This window comes from Gouania willdenowi, chromosome 21 (assembly GCF_900634775.1).
Source record: "Gouania willdenowi chromosome 21, fGouWil2.1, whole genome shotgun sequence".
In the NCBI taxonomy this organism is placed as follows: Eukaryota; Metazoa; Chordata; class Actinopteri; order Blenniiformes; family Gobiesocidae; genus Gouania; species Gouania willdenowi.
The window spans coordinates 17,206,871-17,229,849 of NC_041064.1; the positions used below are offsets into that span (position 1 = coordinate 17,206,871).

A 22,979-nucleotide genomic window follows, 5' to 3' on the forward strand; every position below is an offset into this window, starting at 1 on the left:
TTTGATTAATTACTCTCCATCTGTAGCCCTCATTCCTTTTTCAATTAGGTAGTAACCATAATCATTAGTTTGAACAGAAGTTCTTAAACCCTCCAGCAGAGGGCAGTAAATCACCCAAAACCAGATGTTTGCTGGAAAAGATTAGTCACACAAGTCATGTTTTTTCTTTAACCAAATTTATTTCAAAAGTTCCCTTTAAAAACTTAAAGCAGTTCTTTCCCATGTGAAGTATGCACAGCCTCATGTTACAGGTAAGTACAGGATAGAGGAACGCTCTGTACAAAAACACAACACACTCACAAAGTGTCTTAACTTTCATTTAAAAAACAAAACAAAAAAACGTGCTAACAGGAGTGTAGAGCATGGTAATCCAGATGTTTTTACATTTCATCCAGATGTTTTGTCTGGTGATGTTTGGCAGTGCTGTCCTGAGGTCTGACAAAAAAGAGGCACCGCAGTTTGTTTCACACTTCATAATAAGGAGACATTTGATGAATCCCTGCAATAATCTATAGATAGGAGTGTCATTATTTGAGAAAAAAAAAAAAAAAAAAACATATTTTGCATTCATTAAAAGCATATATCTGTAAAGTGAATGTACCTACAAAACATCACCTGACAAAAAGAGAAGTCGCAGACGGAAAAGGATGAGGTGAGTTTCAGCAGAATATTTGGGAGGATGTTGAAGCAGAAGTAAAACTATTAGAACTATGGCGGTGAGAGAGAAACCCACAAATGTTGAGAATCAAACGCCCTGGACGTTCATGGCCTCCTGAGGCCAGCCGTACGTGTCCAGGGTGAAGGAGTCGTAATCGGGGCTGTAGGTCTGAGACAGAACGAACGCCTCCTTGTCTTTGGGCTCCGGGTACACAGAGGCTATGCTGTGTTTGTACGCATGGTTCACAACCTGGCAAAATACACAAAGACAAAACAGTCAACAATGACTTATTCACGTAGGTGCAGCTCAAACACAGATGGTTTTTCTCTCCGGGTTAGCTCTACCTTGGAAAAATAATTTTTCACCCAATACTGTAGCAGTATTTAAGATATATATTTATAGACAATTATTTATTAATTGTAAAATAATATATTACTTTATATATATATATTTATAGCAGTTGTACGTGAATGTGCATCGAGTCAGTCGAGTAGCCAAAAGTAACCTACCCCAAAACTGCTCATGGAGCACTCAAAGATCACTGATTGGCTGAAATCCTGGATTTCTAAAGCCTAAATATAAAGTCAAGAGAAGGAGAAGATGTTCGCTGCCCCCTCGGACCACTTTAAATTACATTATGTTCAAAGATGATTATGGATTTTTGACCAAATGAAGCCAAAAAAAATCTTACATACTGCAGCTTTAAGCTGGGTTGGGTACACAAATATAATATATATATATATTTATTTTATGTTTATTAGATTATCCTGTGGATTTGTCCTGATAATTGGCTCCGAAATGAGTCGGCGTCAATTGGTAAATGATTTTCGAGTTCAAACCAAGTTCAGCGACAGCGCGTCAAAAAAAAAAAAAAAAAAAAAAAAAAACTCAAACGTGGCTGACCGCTATGATACTTTTTTATCCCCTGACTTCACCAAGCAGGAGCTCTGACTTCAGGTGACGTTCCAAGTAATTTTTTCCAAGTAGGAGGTCGGAAAACCCAGAGTTCCAAGTTGCTTGGAGTCTAGATTAGATCATATTGTTAGATCTTGTTTGATCACGTGATAGTTCTGTCTTGGTGGAAGGTTGGTGTTTGGACAGAATGGTTCCGTGTGCGTGTGTTGAGATTATCAGAGCAAATCGCACACAGGAGGAGCCGCTGACGCGTCAAAGAGGCGGGTTGTGCAGGCTCGTCATCTTGCACACACACCAAGTAATGAATTCAAAGCTGTAGGTGGCGATGTGCACCTATTCAAGTTGGTTGCAACACGCCAATAACCATGAAAGAAAGAAACCACACAAAGTATGAACAAAACTGTTCCATGCCTGATTTTTTTTTTTATCTTCGTGTGTGGGGTCTGTAACAAATAAAACATCTCTGATGAAAATCCTGATGTGTGTGAAGATCACTCACCTTCACTGCAATCTTAAAGGACACTTCTCTGATGGTGTTTAGAGGAGGATAAAGTCTCCCCTCTGCAAGGTGCTCCTCTGTTACCATGTCAGCTATGGCCTGAGACACAAACACAGCAGACTTAAACTCAGGAACACTAGCACTGTTCAGAGAATAACTTTATATTCAGTGCTTAGTCATCTGGCTTGTACCTCTGCGGTGGTGAGGAATAAGTCATCAGATATGTGTCGCACACCGCAGGCGATAACGCCCAAAGCAACTCCGGGAAGACGTAGGCGTTGTTTCCCTGGCCGGGGAAAAAGGTGCGACCATCAGGCAGCGTCACTTTGTCGAACGGACTTCCACTGGCGAAGATGCCCCGCCCCTGATCAAAAAAAACAGAAAGAAGTGATGATGAACTGAAGTTAAACTTTGTAGGATCACTAACATTGCCCTGGCACGCTGACCTCTGTGAGGGTGTAGCACTGCTCTGCCGTGCACTCTGCCTTGCTGGTGGGGTTGCTCAGGGCGAAGATGATGGGCCTCTCGTTGAAGGACGCCATGTTTTTAATGATCTTCTCAGTAAACGCTCCACCGATGGCAGCCACACCTTCACGTGCAGAGTAAGATTCAGCTTTCACACAGTAAAGCAAACACACACGCTCCCTGTCACAGTGAAACGTCAAACACTGATTACTGTGATTTTCTTTCATCCGATAGATTCTAAGGGTGCTTTAAAAAAAAAAGAAAAAAAAAAGCAATAAATAAATTAATGTTCTATAACAATTACATCTGAATCCCAAAAGAGATGCAAGAACGTGAAGTGAAAATCTTTTAAATCGATCATGCCTTGTTTCAGTTAAAACCCATGAATACAAACACCCAGATCCTCCAAAAGGTGATATTAAATTTAAAAAAAAAAAAAAAAAGAATTACCATATTGTTACCATGCTGAGCAAAAATGAAGGAAAAAAAATCACCTTAAAAACCTTTAAGTTTTTCTGTTTTTCCATCACTGGTCAGGAATATAGATGAAACACACATTTGTCATAAAAGACAGATGAGTCAGTGGAAAAAAAAAAAAGGTCATTTGTGGATGTAGAGGGAGATTTCTGTCCAGTTGGGAGGCGGCTTCAGCGCTGGTGCTCATGGCAGGATGTGGACACTGTATTTCTTCTATGGCAGACATAGGCAACTGGTGGCTAGGGGGCCATATGCGGCCCTCCGTTTAATTTTGTGCGGCCCCAAAACAAAATTGTAATTCATGAAGTTGGAAGTTATATGAAGAACACCAGAACAGGATAGGAATGTTGATAATATGGCCCTAAAAACAGAGTATCTGTAATCTCTGTTCTATGGGATTAAAAGGGATCTGATTTCAATCATGAGTAGAAGTATGCAGGACAGCATCCCTCGAGGACCAGAGCCCAAGCGTCTGAACCCTCCCATTATCTGTTCCTGTTGTGATGAACCATCTATTTGAGCAGAGACTTTGTTCCTGGACTCACCAATGATGGCCGTGGGTTTGATGGTGCTCACCACCTCCTCCAGGGTTTTCACGTGTGGATGCTCGTGTGCAAACTCCTCCTTCTCGTGGTTCAGGTGACTTCGGCCCTGTTTGTTTTTTTTTTGGTCCAAACACAAATAATTCATTTTAAAGTCACTGATTGTCACTTTGGTTGTATGAGAGACTTCCTGTTACCTTCACAATAAGACCTTTGGAGTCCACCATCCAGATTCTTTTAGCAGCTTCTTCCTTAGTCACGCCTTCTTTTGCCATGGCCATAATAAGCAGATGGGCAATACCTAGAGCAGCCTGAATGGGAGTAAAAATACAGGAAGATAATCATTGTTTCCTTAAATTGGCTCAGATTTACACTCTTGTCTTTTCGGGACAGTTTAACACCCTCTGACCTCGCCTGCTCCCTGGAACACAAACTTGTGGTCCAGCAGTCTGTTCTTTGTGATCTTCAAAGCAGCCAAAATCCCAGCAACGGCTACAGAAGCTGTGCCTGCAGGAGTAATGGACCATTGGATTACACATTAACTCACTGATAACTCTGCATCTTTTATCTGGGACGGCTTCCAAAGGAGCTTCTTAATGGTTATGGTTCTTATCATTAAGTCAGACTCAGATTTCACTTAATCCCTGTGGGAGGAAGGAAGAGACTTTCACATTTGCACGGGGCAATTTAAGGTAACGCTGCTATTTGTTGTTAGGGACAACAATTACAGCCACAGCTGCTATAGTTACCATCATTTCACAGGTCTGGATATTCTGCAATAAACCAACCTGATATAAACATGTATTTGACCCTTTTTTGTCCTGACGAGAACTTTGTAACAACGCAATACTTTCAATTTGCCGTTACGGTTTATAGTGCCAAGTATTAAAGTAATTAATATTAGGTAACACTTGATAATTCTACCATGTGATCGATTCTATACCTGCTCTGTTTGCATTAATTGATCGCCCACATCACTTTAAAAACAAGCAAAAGTGAAACTAAATTCCAATGTTAAAAAATGTAAGGTTTTATTTATTCAGACAGCTGATTTTACTTTGATCTCCTGACATGTTTCAACTATCAACTGCCAGTCTTCTTCAGAGGTGTCCTTGACTTCCGCGTAATAATTCCAGCCACTTATTTTTGAATAATATGTTAAGGTTTCAAGCAATGATAAGGTTTTTAAGCAAGGTTTTTTTTTTTTACTTGGAAGTCAATGACACATCAAAGCAATCAACAGATGCCTCGGAAGAAGACTGGCAGTTGACAATTGAAACATGTCAGGAGATCAAAGTAAATTTGATCTGAAACAGTTGTTTGAATAAATGAAACCTTAAGATATTAAAGAGCGACTTTCCTTTGGGAGATACTTTACAATAAAATAAATGTTCAAATAAAGGAAAAAGGGGCGTGAATGTCTCTCAACCCACCTTGAATGTCATCATTAAAGGTGCAGTACCGATTCCTGTATTTGTTGAGGATGCGGAAGGCATTGCTGTTAGCGAAATCCTCAAACTGTATCAGGCAGTTCATTCCGTATCTGCAGAGAAGAGAGACGGCGGTGAGACACGAGAATCACCAGCAACGTCCTCCAGTCGTCCCAGTGTGATGCTCACTTATCCGTCACCGCCTGCATGAACTCATCAATCAAGTCATCGTACTCCTTTCCTCTAATTCTCTTGTGCTTCAGTCCAATGTACAGAGGATCGTCGAGGAGTGTCTGAAATCAGTCAACGTTTCAGCTTTGAAACTATGAACCAAACAGTGTGGTATGTAATCTACTGTTAAATAGCAGCAGGGCTAATAGTAGAGCTAACCGGTGTCAGTGCCCACATCCAGCAGCACAGGGAGACACTGCTGTGGCTGAACTCCACCACAGGCCGTGTACAAGCGCCCAGCTTCCCCACTGGAATTCCCATCCATAGCTGCCCAGGTCGCCCAGGCCCAGGATTCGCTCACCGTCCGTCACCACGATGGCCTGGACACAACAAACGTTTCACTGACACGTCACAGCTTCACAGCAGCAAACAGCTCAGTGTTTAGAGCACTGGTTCCCAAACTGGGGGGTGCGTTGGAAAGGGGGGGGGGGATGAGGGGCATTTGAGCATGAAAAATAGAAAATGTTTGAAACACTTTACTTGAAGTTTTATACACTGTCATTGGCATGAATTAGGTGCCATTAAGTGTTCACTAAATGATGTCACCTTTGGAGCTACATTTTTTGGGTTCGGTGGAGGGATCTAGTGGGGTTAGGGTAATAACTGACACTAAATGACAGCCTTCATGACACCTTAATCATGCTAATGACAGGTGTCATGTTATAATATCACGGCGTAATGTCAGCCTTATGTATAAAACGTGTTTGCAATTTTTTAATAAGAGCTTTATTATTTCTGTTCTAAAACATGTGATTGCAAATTAAATTGTATTTTTTATGAGATTTGAAGAATAGTCCAATTAGTATTATTTATTTTATTTTTTTTTTTTAAAGGTGACTTTTTTTTTTTACACCTATTTTGAATTTCATTTTGCTGCAATTCGGGGGGCCCTGACAATTTTTCATTCTTCAAAGAGGGATGGCAGCAGAAAAAGTTTGAGAACCACTGGTTTTAAAGTATAGTGCAGGTACCTTAAGTTATCTTCAGGCCAGGAGTTTAACATGGTGGCGATGTGGCCTCGATCGTGGATTGGTGATGAACAGACCTCTGCAAACACGGGGCGTGACAAAGCGACAAAGCTAAGAGGCCACTTTACAAACAAAAGGCAGTTTTTCCTGTCTCGCCCACTTTCTTTCACACTTTTGTTGAGTGTGAAAGTGTTTCACCAGGTCTCTTCAGATTCTTGTGACTTTTTAATGAAGATCTACCCAAACGTGTATAATCTCACCGTGGTCTTCTGAAGGCGAGGCCGTACTGCTGACAGGCCAGGCCGACAGTGGGAGTGTAGACGATGGGCATGAACTTCTCCGTGTCTGAGGTCAGAAGTCTGTATAAAGAGCTTCTCGTTTCTGTCCTGCAGCGTCATCAACAAGATGTACCTGAAGAGCACAGATGTCCAGGTTTTTTCTCCCGATCGCTTAAAGACACTTAGAAAACGAGTCACTTTTCAGAGATCCTGAACAACATTGAAAGCCACAGCTGGGACGCATCAGAGACAGTTTGACGTGACATGTGGGATGACACGACAACCAGTGCTCTGAGCGAGCCAGATGATTCAAACATCTGTCTGTGCAGCGTTACAACCCTAATCAGCATTTTTAGGAAGCCTTGCTGTCACTTTATTTCCTCACTTGTCCAGGGGATTGGAGCGTGTTTCGTAGCTCTTCATGACGCGCAGCACCTGCACGTCCTGGGACAGGAAGCAGGGTGGCAGGAGGCCGTGGATGCCCAGCTGCAGGCGCTCCTCCAAAGTGAACGCCATTCCCTACACAATGGAAGATAATGATATAAATCATTAAATAACTCAGAGTGAAGTCCACAGATTAAAAGGATCCCTCGTAAATAGACATCAGAGTGAGGTTTGCTGTAGGGCAGCTCAATTCATTGAAATTCAATTACGATTATTACACCCAACGCCTCCAAAAATAACATAATCGAGAAAAAAATATTATTAAAAAAAAAAAATAAAAAAATAAAAATTTTTTTTTTACATATGTTTTATTTGCTAAATAAAACAAACCCATTATTTTGGACATCTACAAATAATAAAGCTTGACACGCACATGTAAATTTGAGTTGTGCAAGCTCCTCCCCTCTGCCCCGCCCCTCTCAAAGCCAAAGCTAGCCTGCAGGCCAACATGAGGAAAGTTGTTGCTAGTGGTCTTGAAACATGGCAGGTGAAAATGCTTGGTAAACAGGTGGCAAGTCATATTCACTTCTATGGGAACACTTCGGGTTTTGATGATGAAGACCTGGAGCAAAGACACATCAGTGCAAAGTGTTTTGTTGCAAAAGTGAACATACTTGAATTTAGTGTTTATGTTTAAAGAATATATTTTATGGGTTTTTTTGTACAAAAAACAAATAACTTTTTGGTTGACAAATAATCGTGATTTCAATTATGTCTAAATAATGATTATATTTTTCTAAAATCAAGCAGCCATAGTTTGCTGCGAGTCATGTGCCTTCTTAACTTTGACATTATTTATAGAATGATGAAAGGGAAAAAACTAAATGAAGCAGCTTGTCATTCCGAGGTCTGGCATGGTTGCTGTACGTGTCATACAAGGGGCGGGGAGAGGATTTTTTTTTAAACCCAAGTGTGTTCTGTCCAATAATAACAGAGCCTGAGCCCACGCCCCTGTGGACACAGCTTCCCCTGCTTTCTCCCTTTTTCCATTTCAGAGTTAAGTTATTTTTAAAAAGAACCAAACGGAGCTACAAAACCAACCAGATTCCTCTTGTGAGATTGCTTTAACCACGTTTTCCCCCCCAGTCTTTGTTGGTACAGTGGACAGTGAACACAGGTATTCACATTTGGTGCATTAAGCAGAAGCCCTGCCCACTGCAGCTCCATGGGTCACAACTTTCCAAACCACACCCATCAGGCGGCAGAACTAATGTCTTCGAAGCTGGTGTCCAAGGAGACGGGCGTTATAACACTACACCAAAACAGAGAACTATACAAACACAGAGAAATACCCTCAACACATGCAATGAAAACCAGACTTTGTGAAGGCTTTGTTGGAAAACTTACTGGAAACAGCAAAGTTTAGCTGAAGCTCTTGGAACAGTGATAGGAAACTCCTGTTTTCAGTCTAACTTTGTGCGCCACCCCCAAGGACTCCAAAACACAGGAAAAAAATGCAGAAAACTGCATAAATACACAAAACTAGTCTACAAACACACAAGACTACAACAAAAAGATACAAAATGACTCCAAAAAACAACAACTAAAAAGAAGCGCACAAGAACAACAACGAACACACACAAAAAGAGAGAAAAATATACAAAATGACAACAAAAACACACAAAACATTTGTTCTCTCCTGTATTTTTATTCATATTGGTCTTTTTTTTCTTTTTGTTTTTAAATGCTCACATGGATGTTGATCTGTGGTTCTCAGATCAGAGAATATTTCTGTGAAAGAAGTTGACCTTCACTGTCTTAGAACAAACTGGATGGTAAATATATTAGCAACTTTAAAAAAAACAGCTATAATTACCACAGGACATCAGTTAGAAATTCACTGAAACTTAAAGGCAAACGTTAATCTCACTATTGATCAAAACATAAACAAGCTACAACATTTTAAAAGCAATGAAACATTGACTGAGATTTTCCTTTCAAATGTCTTCCTTAAAACTGAAAACTAGCAGTGTGGAGCTACTCAGAGTCAAATAAACATGATCATGTGTCTGATGATGACCAAATGTGATTGTACGGTCCTTATTACAGTACGACTGTGTAGTTACATTCCTGTTGTGTTCATCCGAGCCAGTCTCTCTCTCCGGAGTGACCGCTGACCTGTGAGTCAGCGTCGCAGATGTGCTGACAGAGCATTACAGTGGAAGGAACTGTGACCGGCCTCATATCAAGAAGGATTAAAGCGATAAAAACAAGATATGGCCACAGTGTTTGATCTACTGTAGTTGCCTCGGGACAGTACAAATAGTCTTTCATGTTTTATATGATGCCTGGACAACTAAAAAGACAAGAATAGTAAACTCTAAAGGCAGGCTTCATTATTAAAGTGACGTTTTATTCCGTATTAACTACAAAAATGAAGAAAATAACAGAAACAGAAGATTTATAGCAGTTTCACTCTGCGCTCTCTTCTCTCTCTCATGTCTTGCTCTTGTTTGTTTGGTTTTTCATCTTTAGTTCCCCAGTTGTCGTCAGTTTGAATCTAAATTTGAATTCTAAAAGTTGCGAGAGTGCAACTGTGCAGACTGAAACACATTAGATGTCCTTGTACTGTGCACACAATCAAAGATCCTTCAAAGAAAGTCAAAACTACTGAAACAAGAAGATCATCCCCCACCAGATTGGTTGTCATTATGACTCACAGCCTTTTCCTAAATGTCCTAAATCTAAGAACTTAGATGTATACAAAAGAAAATATTATCACATCAGAATCTAAAATTACTATCTTAAACGGTTTCTAACAAATGCTGTCCCTTTGAAGATACCTCGAACAGAGTAAAAAAACAAGGGCAATAACTCCAGCAAAATTAATTGCGCATTTCTCATTTTCGAACTCCGTCAAGGTATTGATTCCTTGAAGCCACACACTGAATCTGGTTGCCCTATCTTGAACAGTTTCTGAGAAAAGATGTCCCCCTTTAACTCGAACGGACTGACCCACGGAGCTCAAACCTATATCCCCCTTCCGCACTTTGTGGCGGGGGATAATAATGTCTAAAAAGACACAAAAGATGCAGATTGTAAAAGGAAAGTGCACCAAAAACTGTAGAATTCATTCAGGTCATCATTGCAGTCCAATCTGGTTTGCACAGACCAAAAACATTACATAGCATAGATTCTATATATGCTTGGTCCAGATGTCTGTTACTGGGTGCTTTGCTCTTTAGATATTATGAATGATCTATATGGAGTTATTGACATCTATCAATGATGAACTTAGCCCGTAAAAAAAAAAAAAAAAAAAAAAATAGAAGAAAGTTCTTATTCCTTTCATAAAAAGCTTTGGTTATGGTATAACGCTTTTGAACACAGACTGACCCAAATGTAGCAGAAGAAGGGAACTACAAACTACCTTGTTCAGGTGGGGGTTTCTGGTGATGTCGTAGCCCCTTTTCTTGGTGTTCACACTGCCCTTACGGCTCGCCCCGGAGTGGCAGACCCGGACAGCCGGGAGATGAACCCCTTCGCCCCGGCAGCACTGCTGCTGGGTGTCCTTGGGACCCGGACAGCACCCTCATCCCGCCCGAAGCCGTCCGCCTACACAGAGACAGGGCTGCCCTTCCAGGGAGTGAATTCATGGTACCTGTGATGTAAAAGATACAACAAAACCTACAGTCAGGCATTGCTGCGAGTCACCTTAAGCCCACAAATGCCGGGCATAGTGAGCATTACTCCGCCTGTAAACAACCTGCGGATTTATCGCGAGTAAATGGTGCTCCGTTTCATCTGGTGACCACGCCAACTAGTAACAAACTTCTACTATGACACCACAATAGCATGAAATAGCATGAGCTGTTTTGTTTATTTGTATCGAGAGAAGTTGCATGGTCTTATTCAAGGTTTATTCTAACAACTATGTTTGACATTGGAGAAACTCTGACTCCAAAAATAACGCAAAACCGGCATCTTCAACTTTAACTGTTAGCTGTCTGCTACGTTATCGAATTGTGGTTTTCTGCTATTGCATTAGCATACAACATTTTAGAAGTATGAACACATTTTGGAAGTGAACTGTACACGTTGAGCCACATCATTTTGTTAGCGACCAGTGACGTGGTCAGAACTGGGGTAACCAGTGAGAACGGTCACCAGTTAAACCTGAACACCGGTACGGGCGATGGGGTTACAGTACAGTGGCCGTCCTTTCACATTCTCCAATTTTAAAATCCAAATATAATGTGTATAAGAACCAAACTCATGCCGAACACACGGGCATCTTCACAGAAACCCTTCACCGTGTGTAGCTGCGCTAGTTATGCTAACTACTGTTAGCACTGCGCCATTTGTTTGAGAAGTATCCCTTTTTTAAAGGAAACTCTGTGCGGCCATTTGCACAAAGCGAGCGGCGTGTTATGACTCACCTGCTAACGGAGAGACGCTGCTGCACAGTGAGTGTTTGTCCTCATATGAAACACCTCCGTCCTAACTCACTGAAGCAGTGTCACAGAGAGTTTTCGGAGGGACGTGGAGATGTACAGCAGATCCGCAGAAGTGTGTGTGACATTGGCTTGTTCACTTCCACAGCCGACGCTCCGAAGCCAGGCCTACCAATCACACCGAGCAGACCCCACCCCCACAGCCGCGTCTGCAGCAGCCAAAGACGGCCCATCACTTGAGCAGCTTGCGCCTTAAAGTGCTCCCACAGAACCACAAAGTATTTTATTACCAGGTATAGTTTGCACAACTCGAGGAATTTTTTTTTGGTGGACTAATGCAAACAATTAATATAGAGAAGAAGAAAAAAAAAAGACAAAAAAAACAGTACAACCTGGAAAAAAAATTTAATTATGACTTAGTATCTCATAATTATGACTTAATATTATTATTATTAATTTACTTTATTTTTATTTTATTTTTTACTGGTGTGAATGGGTTTATATAGCAACCAGTAGCAAAATCAATAATAAAAATTTAAGATCGTCAAAAAAAAAAAAAAAACTATAAAGAACAATACAATTTTCATGGAGAGGAAATATGTACATAAATATGGTTTGATCCTATCCAAACATAAAAAAATGGAGTGAAATAAAGTAAACTGTAATCTTCTAAATATACACTTTTATTTGACCAACACAAACTCTTTATGACGTCATGTTCCCAGTCAAAGAGGACTGCAAAACACCTTTTTTTTGTTTGCTAAATATTAAATAATGGGGTCAGCATATCTTTAGAACTGCAGCTCAAATGAAATCTAATTGCAAGGGTCAGTATTTACCAAAAAGTGTTCAGAGAAAGAAAAAAAGGTGAACAAGCACCTGAGGAAGTTCATGCCAGTTCCAAAAAGACAGAGCATCATAATCATAGTTTGTTGAATAGTTGTCCAACAATATAAGAGCACGTGACAATCAAAACTATAATTGTGTGACTCACATACTATTTGTGCTATGTTTATCATAAGAAAACATAGCTCCAGAATGCATAAATGGGAAGATGGCAAGGATTTACACCCAGCAAAACTCCATGTGTGAACATTAGGCCACACACACATTGAATCAGTATTCCTCAGCAGTGGCCTCGTTCAGCAGGATAGTTTTTCCTGGTAAAAGCTAATAAATAATCCGAGGTAAACAAGCAATTCAAGGTGTTTATGGCCTCAAATTCCCCAGATCTCAGTTTATCAAGCTGAGGAATACACTTTAATCAATAAATCGATTAAGTTCTCTGCTCTCAACTTAGATATAAATTGTCTGCTGCAAATCTTGGTTTGAAGCACCACAGCATGACTTTATAAGCCAATGGGGTTGAAGCCATGTCCACTCAGAGTCCCAACGGGCAGCTAAGGGTCACGCACTATGGAAAGGTAATGTTGTTATTGCTATCAGACAATAAATACAGCTAAACTGAAATCATTTAGAGAGAAAATAAATATGGTGAACCAAAATAATGCAAGATTGCTTAACCTGATGAAATAGAAATGATTTTTAGAAGAAGGGTCAAAACATAGTCGTTAATTCTTGTGCTCTACCAGTGTTCCTCAAATGGGGGTTTGTGTACTCCTAGGGGTACGCAATGGCACTACAGGGGGTACTTGAGAGAGAGAGAGAGACATATACTGTATGTATATATGTATGTACTGTATAACTGGACGCATATGTGTGTGTAAATAGATATGTAAAATTCTGTACATAACCTTTTTCTCCTTTTATAACACTTTTAACTTAATTGTAAATTATGTTCTACATATATATAGTAAAACCCTATTTTTTATTTTTATTTTATTGCTTTTCACAAGACAAATGTTGCAATTTTAATAGTTATTCTTTCTGTGTGTACATTGTTCTATTTCACACTTGCTTTTGCAATGCAGACTTGTTTGCCTTGCCAATAAAACTGTTTTGAACTGAATTTAATTTAATTAAGAGAGAGAGAAGAAAATCAACAAATGAAAGCATTAAAAATGGGGGGTTATGATGTATATTTTTAGTAAAAAAAATAAAATAAAAAAAAACCATATTAACAATGACCAGTGACACAAAACGACAACAAAAACACACCCACTGAGAGACAATAATTTAACTAACACCAACAACACACAAAAACAACAACAAAAACCCCAAAAAATATGATAAAATGTACTGAATAATAAAAAGAACAAACAACAAAATGACACCAAAAACACATAAGATGATGATAGAAATCATCTTGATTAGAAAATGAACTGAAAATACAAAGGTTAGTCTTGGTCCCACATCAGGAGGGAGACGACTGGAAATGACAAAACTCTAGAAATAAATATATTCAGAAAGCATTAAATACTGTTTCGTTCCACTTTTTTTTTTTTTTTTTTACAAAATTAGATTCTTTAAAATGTGTGTTATCACTCATTCATTCCGTCACTATGCACTATAGTTGTTTTTTCACAGAATTCTGAACAAAATGTTGTAGTCAGACAAAGGTACTTGAGCCAAAAAAGTTTGAGAACCACTGCTCGACCACATAAAAGTCCAGTGTTCTCAATGGAGTTTCCAGAAACATTTAGTCGCTATATTTTTCACACTGAGAGATTTCAAAGCATCTTTATCAGATTTCATTTGAATTCAATTCAACTTTATTTATATAACGCAAAATACAACAAAGTCATCTCAAAGCGCTGAACGAAATATAAAGTCCATAGTAAAAAAGAAGAAAGAACCCAACAAGATCCACATGAACAAGCATTTAGCAACAGTGGGAAGAATTCAAGAGCAGTTTGATCTCAAATGGGCTCCAGATAACAGGCGGGGGGTCAAATATACATGTGATCTATGTCAGTGTTGGAAGGTAAAATAAAAGAATGAAAATCCAAGGCCTTGGGTCACAGAGGAGATGAGATAGTGTGCCATGAATGTGAAATTAAGCCATTTAGAATTTAATGAGAAAACAAGATCCAAACTAGTCAAATGGGTGAGACTTTAGGACAATTTTCTTAATCAACCAAATCCAAAGAAGAGGGAACTCAGGCTGTAATCAGATGTGTTGCTGTTCTATCAGCTGATTGATCAGCTGTCTGCAGGAGGCCCTGCTGTTAAAGCTGCAGGTGAAGAGGCTCCACAGGCAAACATGGCCTCCGTGCTGCTGCTGCCGGTGGTGACTCTCTGTCTGCTCGGCCTGAGCCCAGTGTCTCACCAGGAGGAGACGAAGGGCCAGGGGAGGAACTTCCTCAGCTCTATGGGGCTCTCTGAGCTGCCTCAGCCCGCAGGAAGCCGCCATCCCCGGAGACACGTGCCCCCCGCCCTGTGGAGGATGTTCCGCAGGTCAGAGAGCACGCGGGCCGAGGAGAGCGACTCCTGCACGGTGTCCGAGTACGGAGTCCGCGGTAACATCATCCGTTACGTGCAGGACCAAGGTGGGAAGTAACTTTTTTTTTTTTTTTTTTTATTTCTTATTATTATATTTAGATATAAAGGCAATTAAATTACTGTACAGATCAAACAACTTGTAAAACTACAAGTACTCACGTTACTGTAATTGAGTAGCTTTTATGGGTACTTATGTACTTTTTGAGAATATTTCTAAATCAGTCATTTTACTTGTACTTAAGTACGTTTTAAAAGAAGTAAAACAATTTGTTACATTTCTACACCCAACAGTTACTGAGTAAAATAATAATTAACAGTAGGGCTGGGTGATGTTTACCTAAAAAAAATCTCCTGATTTTTAAAAAAATTTTTTTTCTCAATACACTTAAAAATGACTGCAGACATCAGATATATTATTGCTGTGATTGTCCTCAAGAGTTAAAATGCACAGAACAGTCGAAAAATAAAAAGTAAATAAGGCTGTCATTCAACTATTTCAAGCTTTAACCCAGGTTTAAGCAAAAGTGCAACAGCAACTTCACAGTAGCTTAAATTTTCTGATTGAGAAATCAGATGACTACATATTTTATAAGATTACAATAAAAAAAAATAATAAACACTTTCCTTAGCATGTCAGCATAGTGCAAATAAAAAATAAAAAATGCCTGTGGCACACACATAGCCTACTCAAAGGGTAAACAAAGGTTAACAAAGCGCTACGGTAACCCACAAGGATGGAAAGAGAAAAAGTCAGAAAAAAATGTGGTGAAAGAAAAAAAAAAAAAAAAAACACATATATTTTAACTCGAATTTGCAAAATAAAAAGTTTTATCTACAAATTTGATAAATTGATTACATTTTTTTTTTTTTTTTGCCTAGCCCCAATAAACAGACATTGTGAAACTACAAAAAATGCAACAACAACAATCAAATGCATTACATCATAGCCGACCAATCAGATGAAACGTAATGCACGTGCAAAACAGCATTGGAGGTTATTTTCTCAGATTTAGAGTTAATACATTTAGCTATACTTAGACAACATTTTGACAAACCTTAAATTGTATACATAAATTAAGTTCCAAGATTTGGTATCTTCCTTTTTTTAGTTTATACATCAGATGTTTACTGTATGCAAGGGAACCGTGGCAAGATTTATTACCACCAATAAATGTGGGGGGGGTTAAAATAACTAGTAACTTTAATTGAGCTACTTTTTACTTGTACTTGAATATTTTATGTATGGCGTGCTTGAGTACAACTTCAATCAAGTAACAGTGCTTCTACTTGAGTAGGATATTTCCATACGCTTTACACCTCTGATGTGTTGCAGGTCAGCTGATATCTCTTGGCAGCAATGGAAGCCAAGCTTGTCTGGAGAAGCAGCTTTTCTTCAACATGTCCGTCCTGCAGCCTATAGAGCAGCTATCTCTGGCTCAGCTGGAGATTAAGTTTCACTGGAGACCCCTCAAAGCATCCGAGCTCCTGAAGCGTTCCTGGGCCATCGGTGTGTCTCTGTACAAAGTGATCCGAGCCACGCTGAGGGGAGTGGATCCTCGGGCGAGCCGCAGGCTTCTTCTGACCCAGTCAGTCCAGCTGCAGCCGGAAGCCTCGTCCATTTCTATAGACCTCACCCCATTGGCAGAGAGCTGGAGGAAACCAGGACGTAACTACGGTTTGGTCCTACAGATGTTGCCTCTTAATGCAGCTGCAGAAGAGTCTTTGGGATCTGGTGTTGATGTTTTGGAAGTGGACTTCACCTTTCCACAGATCCAGGCGTCTCTGGTGGCCGTGTCCCTCAACCCCCACCAGTGCCGCTCCAGACAGAGGAGAAGCGCCGTCCGACTTCCTGTGGCGTCCACTAATGTGTGCAAGGCCCGCCGCCTTTTCATCGACTTTAAAGACGTGGGTTGGCACAGCTGGATCATCGCCCCTCAGGGGTACATGGCCAACTACTGCCATGGAGAGTGTCCGTTCCCCCTCAGTGAGAGTCTGAATGGCACCAACCACGCCATCCTCCAAACACTGGTGCACTCGTTGGACCCGCACGGCACGCCACAGCCGTGCTGCGTCCCCATCCGCCTCTCCCCAATCTCCATGCTCTACTATGACAACAATGACAACGTGGTGCTTCGACATTATCAGGACATGGTCGTGGACGAGTGCGGCTGTCGATGAGGTCACTGCACATTTCTGCTTTACCTCTGCTTATTTTAGTGTTGTTGAACAATAGGCTGGCAGTAATTGTTGTTTTGACCATTTTTTAAAAGATATTCAGACTTGTATTTGTAACTTCACTTTTAATGATTATTCATTTACAGAAAATAAATATTTGTAAGACTGGTAATAAATAAAAAGCATTTAAATCAGTTGAAATGAGTTCTGGCTTGAGATGAGTTTGCAATGTTCCAAACTACAAACAAGTAGATTTTTGTTCCTTTTGCAATTTTTTGCCTTTGGTTTTATATATCAACAACTAAGGGCTAACTCATCACTATACAGTCTAGCTACATATACTCCTAGTTTGGGTGTAAGGGGTTGGAATTAATTTCCCCCTTTTGCTGACTTTAAGTTAATCACAAATCAAACACACTCAGGGATTTGCACACACATTAAGTAGGGGTGAGTTTACAATATGATACAGTAGGTGATAATGTGCTTGCGATTATAATACAACATTTTTGGAAAGAAAAAAAGACCAAGAATTGCAGTTTGGGGAAAAATAAGCATGCTTTTATTTGACTTTAAGTCTGGACAGCCTCAACTACGTGAGGTATGACCTTTTCGACTACATAGGAATATAGAAGAAAAATTAAAAACGTAAAGTACATTTATTTATTTTTTTAAATCTGACCTCCCTTCCTGCGTGATACCACTCATATTGTCAATGTTACACCTTTTAATATCTTGTCATAAATGTGGTTTGAGTGAAAAGGCTCACTTTATATAACCAACTTCAATGAATAGTTTGTTCTACATCAAGCAGGAACTCCCACTTTGATTTACTGTAACTCCTTAACATTTTTTATAACTCACAATATAATTGAAGAGAGCTGGGACAATAATGCTAAATCACCCAAAAAGTTTTACCCACAGACAGTAAGAAATAATTAGCATTACTCTGTTGGGGATCATGCAGCTTATAGTAATACATGATATAGACTAACTTTCAATCTTAATTTCACATCATTATGATGATTACCTTAGTTTTTCATTAATCATAAAAGTTTTGAACTAATAATAATGGATGCCTGAATCTTAAATTGTTCTGATAATGCCTACCCATGAGTCTCTGACTGACTGCATAAAGAACTTGAAAATTACCAAATAAAGAAGGGATTTAAATAATGTAAATGACAATAATCTAACATTTGTTTATGCAGTCAGCAGTTACCTCCTGGGGGTTGATGATAACTCTTTTTTTTTATCAGCACTATCAGGAAATACCTTTCTTATCTTAGCACTCTGTCAGATAAGTATAGCAGCCCCCGCCTTACAGACCTAATAAACCAGCAGGTTGACAGTTCATAAAATTGACTATAAATGAAGGAAAGACTGCAAGAGTGAAGGAGACTTATGTTGCTTTGGACGGTTGATTATTTTAATCTTAAGACTTTCATTTTGATGATTTATGATAAATCACCCTTTTTCATATATGTAGTTTTAATAATATTCGTCTAAAGCAAATCCAGTGACTCTCTAGTGTCTTTTCTTTATCTGTTTCACCCTGCTTGAATGCTATCGTATGTTCTTTTTCCTTATCTGGCATGAGCCTGACTGAACAAACCAAGCAGCAGAAGGGAGACAGGAAGTGGAAGCAGCCTCAGGCACTGCAACATCGCTCGTCTGACAAAGACACATTTGCTTCCGTTTCAGCCTCTGGGATCAGCTTTGCACCTTCCATCTCTTTAAATGTCAAACTCATATTGCCTCCTGTCTTTCAAATCAAAACACAAAAGGCCTTATTTTGATGGCGCGTCCACTTCCTGTATAGATAGAAATGAGGCGTAACCAGGAACACTGAAAGGTCACAATATGACAGACCTCTCAATGATCGACAATCACCTTTCATTTATGTTGTTTGAACACTTACAGTTTTCAACACATTTATTTTCATTCACCCCCCCAAATCAAATGAGCTTTGAAAATCTCTGAAAACGTTGCATATACATGGAAATCAAATATCTGCTCAGAGGTCACTGGGAATAGCTTATCGTCTGTTATATTTGATTAGCATTGGTGTTTGCTTTCTTGTCAGATCAAGGAATCCATTGCCATTATTTGTTGTGCAGGATTGTGCCCATCGACACATTTTAATCTTTCATCTTCTCCTAAATCAACCTTAAAAAAAAAATACAAAATGAGATTAAACACTAACCTGATCATATGAATGCTTTCATTTCAATCTGACTGAACAAAAATTGACAGTGAATCTGTAACCTCTGATGGTAAGTGAAGAAAACAGAGAACAATGGTTGTGCTCCTGAAATAAAAGTTAATTTGTGTGATAAAACCAGTAAATTTATAGAACGCTCGGTGCTTCGCCCCCTCCCATGTTTGCAACAGCCAGTAAGAAATGAATAATCAATACCAGTCCAGTTGGAGCCTGTACAGGCAGCATGACTCATCCGATCCTGTTGGATGCAGCCTCCTTGTATTATTTGTCAGTGTATACATTTACCTAACTCTAGATTTAGTGCGACTGTGAAGTTGTATATACTAAAATAAACAGCATCATTTAGTAACAAACCACGTTTTAAAAACGTTTGGACAGATTTACAGCAATACTTGTGAAGTTTGTGATTTTTTTTTCTCTCGTAAAAATATCTAAATGTTAAATTTAAATGTAAATATTAAATTTAAATGTAAATGCTAAATTTAAATGCAAATGTTAAATTTAAATGTAAATGTCACGGTGAAATATTATGCAATATTTAAAATATGCAAATTCCCCGGAATGGGCTTTTATCTTGGTACTTCCGGTGAATTTGCATATTAGCTAAATAATTAGTTTCACCTGTGACATTTCGATTTAACATTTCGATTTAACATTTCGATTTAACATTTCGATTTAACATTTTGATTTAGATTAAACACTTATATTTAGCATGTTATATTTGATTTAATAATCAACATTTAGATTTAGATTTAACATTGACATTATATTTTTACAAGACAGGAAATATCACAAATTTTACTGTAAATCTGGTCAAAAGCAACATTAAAAAAGTCCTACGTGTTTTTTAGCTGGTTTGTTGTTAAATGTTGCAAAAAGTTGCACTTCATTTTAGCATGCGCAACTTTCCAATCGGTGCCCCTTAGACAGACTCTTTGCTTTGTACTTTCAAATCTAATGTACTCCTTTTATTCCATTTATTCAACTCTTACTGCTTCACCACCAAACACAGGACAAAACAAACTATTGATGTGAAAGCGTGTGAGAGTAAAAAAACCCTCTGGTGGATTGATTCTCATTTGTGACGCAACTAAGAAAGAAAGAAAGGCATGTAAAGATAAAGCTGTTTTCTTTAATTGATAGAATGATCCAGGATTAGTTTATCATTGTTAGCGCTGGGCTACATCGGAAACTTTTTAAATCTAATTTTTAAAAATAATTAAGTGCTTTTTTTTTGTTTTGTTTTGAGTTTTTTTTTTACCAATGGAAACAAAAAGTGACATTACATTTGAGGTAATTTTACCTAACTAACATATTATTCCACTTGATGTAAGTGAAATAATTCTGGATAAGTTTTGAGTGAAATCTGATTGTGGAAAAAGAACAAAAAGGAAGGTTTTAAAGGGTTTACCAGCAGGGGGCACTGTGGCTCCAGCAGTGTATTCTCTCTCTCTCTCTCTCTCTCTCTCTCTCCATTTGTTTTTCCACTCTTGTATTTCAGTGTTGAAAACTATCTAATTGATGGTATTTTAAGCACAGGCTACTGTTTTTAAAAGACATTTAGAAAGCTAGTTCAGAGCTTGTGACGACTCAAAGCTTCACGACTGAGGTTTGAATCCAAGTCCTGTCCTTTCTGAGATTAGTTTGAATGTCATCCCTGAGATTGAGTTGGTTTTCTTCAGGTGATCCATTATAGGTTATGTTGTATGAGGCTTCCAAAATAATGTGATGAGTTAGTTTATACTGGACTAAGGGTAAGTGTACCAGCTCTCTTGTGTTTTTCATTTGGAGATATAGGATTTGTGAAAAAAAAAAAAAAAAAACATTAATTTTAAGTCTTTTAATGCTAATGGGTGATGAAGTGAAAACATTGAGCCCACACACCTGTCTATTGCCTTGAACAGACTGTGTGATGCTTTTTGAATTTCCCGCGTGACCTCAAATGATGCTGATGCGCGTTCGCGATGGCTTGAGGCATCCACTCTGCTGGAAAGGAGGAGGAAGAAGAAGAAGAAGAAGAAGAAGAAGAAGAAGAAGAAGAAGAAGAAGAAGAAGAAGAAGAAGAAGAAGAAGAAGAAGAAGAAGAAGACAAGCGCGGTGGATCAAACTACTGTTTGGTTCCACGTAGGAATGTGTGCAGGTCTTGCAGTAAACAGTCAAGTGAACGGCGAGTAAATAAATAATCATATCACCGAGTGCGGATCGGGCCGCATTTTTCGTGCGACCCGAACTCGACAGGCATTCAGATATTTATATCTGAGCCCGACCTGAACCCGAAAGTTAAAACCTAATTTTTTCCTCATAAAAACGAGATTGTTTTAGTGGTAAGCCCGCTTTTATTAACAAACAACTGTTAATATCAACATCAGATTAGTGCACGGGCAACAAGGGAACGTCAAACAGGGACATAATCCATGTAACACAGAGAAGGACAATCTATGTTCTTGTGCAGAAAAAGGATTGATTCCATAGTGAATAGCTTCATAGTTGTCCTCCTCTGCTCTATGGTCCTGCCTGCAGCGCTGAAGCTGCACTCACTGCTACTAAAGAAGGATACATATGAGAACGAACTCGACCACCAGTTCTAAATATCTGTCCATCCTCTTGTCACAGCATCAGCTGCGCTGTCGTTATGGGAGTACTATGGGGTCTGATTTCTTGATCCTGCCCTTTTTTCCTTTAATAAGTTTACTCCAGGTTTTTGGTTTCTCCTTCGTGGGCTTTGTTTTCGGTTGATTGTGTTATTTCAGCAAGTTCTTTGATTTGTGGTGCATGGACCTTTTTTTTTAAAAAAAAAAATAGAAAGTGTCTATTGTACGGTTGCAGTACAGACAATCCCCGGTGCTATTGGTACGTTTACTGAAGTACAAGTACGTAGAGTCTTAGGGCTAGGGTTAGGTTTAGGGTTAGAGTTAGGGTTAGGGTTAGGGTTAGGTTATAATCCAATATCGCAAGAATTTTTAGGGTTAGGGTTAGGTTTAGTCTTAGTCACGTGACGGCAAACGTACAGATAGCCCCTGCCAAAAAATAAATAAATGTGTCTAATATTTCTTTTGTGTGGTTTTTAGGTAAGTTTTGTAGTTTATCACTGGCTGTTTGCTGCATGGTGCATTGCGTAGCGCCATTGCTCCGCTAATGCAGCTGTTAAAGGGTGCCGTTGTTAACCTCCTTTCCATAGGTTTAATATATGTTTTTGTTTTGTCGTGGCTTTCATTTATTCAGTAAATATTCCATCAGTATCGTTGTAGTCTGTTCTCAGTTTAGTTCGTTATTCCATGAGTTTTTCTCCCTGTGTGTCAGTGTGCCATCATCAAACACTCCAAGTGTTGTCAGTGTGTGTGTGTTGGGTGAGTGACTAGTTTTCCTGTTCTGTTCTGTCGTCTGTCTTTCACTCAGGTGCTTGTGTCCTGATTGCCTTCCGTTTTTGAGGTGTGTTTGATGACCGTGTGGGCTGCTGCTTGGAGAAGGTTTTGTTGCTCGTTTTTTTTTTTGTGTTTTGTTTTTTTTAAAAATCTGGCTTCTGTTTTCACCTTTGAATGCCTTTGAATTTATATTAAACTGAGGTTTTACCCAATCTCGCCTTTACTTTTTTCGCCTTTCACCAATTTCTACACAATGGGTCCTTCTATTACCTCCACACCACTTCCCAATCAGGTTAAGCACACACACATCAGCTCCAATATTCCTAATCCTTTTACACGCCGACTCACACACACGTGGTACATGCACAATATCACCTAATCAATGATAATGGCATTGCTGTGTAACCTGCCCAGTAACACAGGTCTCTGCGTGATTAACATACTAACCCACACTGCAACAGTCACACACATACTTACCCTTGTGTGCCAGAACATTAACACACAATCAACAGCTTATT

At 39.2% G+C, this 22,979-nt stretch overlaps 2 protein-coding genes across 2 annotated transcripts; one reads left to right on the forward strand and one right to left on the reverse strand.

Moving 5' to 3' along the window:
- Nucleotides 1–159: 159 nt before the first annotated feature.
- On the reverse strand, nt 160–10,503 carry LOC114454996 (NADP-dependent malic enzyme-like). The gene is given in 20 exon segments (XM_028435982.1): nt 160–907; nt 2,073–2,171; nt 2,264–2,340; nt 2,343–2,436; nt 2,519–2,661; nt 3,560–3,665; nt 3,754–3,867; nt 3,966–4,063; nt 4,990–5,099; nt 5,176–5,282; nt 5,378–5,449; nt 5,452–5,477; nt 5,480–5,537; nt 6,164–6,247; nt 6,249–6,264; nt 6,446–6,549; nt 6,551–6,596; nt 6,849–6,982; nt 10,278–10,397; nt 10,399–10,503. Coding segments are annotated over 20 exon segments (1,875 nt in total). The 3' UTR covers nt 160–745.
- A 3,953-nt stretch (nt 10,504–14,456) lies between these two features.
- gdf3 (growth differentiation factor 3) lies at nt 14,457–16,881 on the forward strand. The gene is made up of 2 exons (XM_028436886.1): nt 14,457–14,750; nt 16,037–16,881. Exons 1-2 carry the CDS (start codon nt 14,465–14,467, stop codon nt 16,879–16,881), a joined length of 1,131 nt encoding a protein of 376 aa, XP_028292687.1. The 5' UTR covers nt 14,457–14,464.
- The last annotated feature ends 6,098 nt before the right edge of the window (nt 16,882–22,979 follow it).

What these genes read in the sequence shown, in the direction of transcription:
- gdf3 (XM_028436886.1), top strand. Translation starts at nt 14,465, where the DNA reads ATGGCCTCCGTGCTGCTGCTGCCGGTGGTGACTCTCTGTCTGCTCGGC. An exon ending in CCGTTACGTGCAGGACCAAG is followed by an intron (nt 14,751 to 16,036) that starts GTGGGAAGTAAC and finishes GATGTGTTGCAG; the next exon opens with GTCAGCTGATATCTCTTGGC.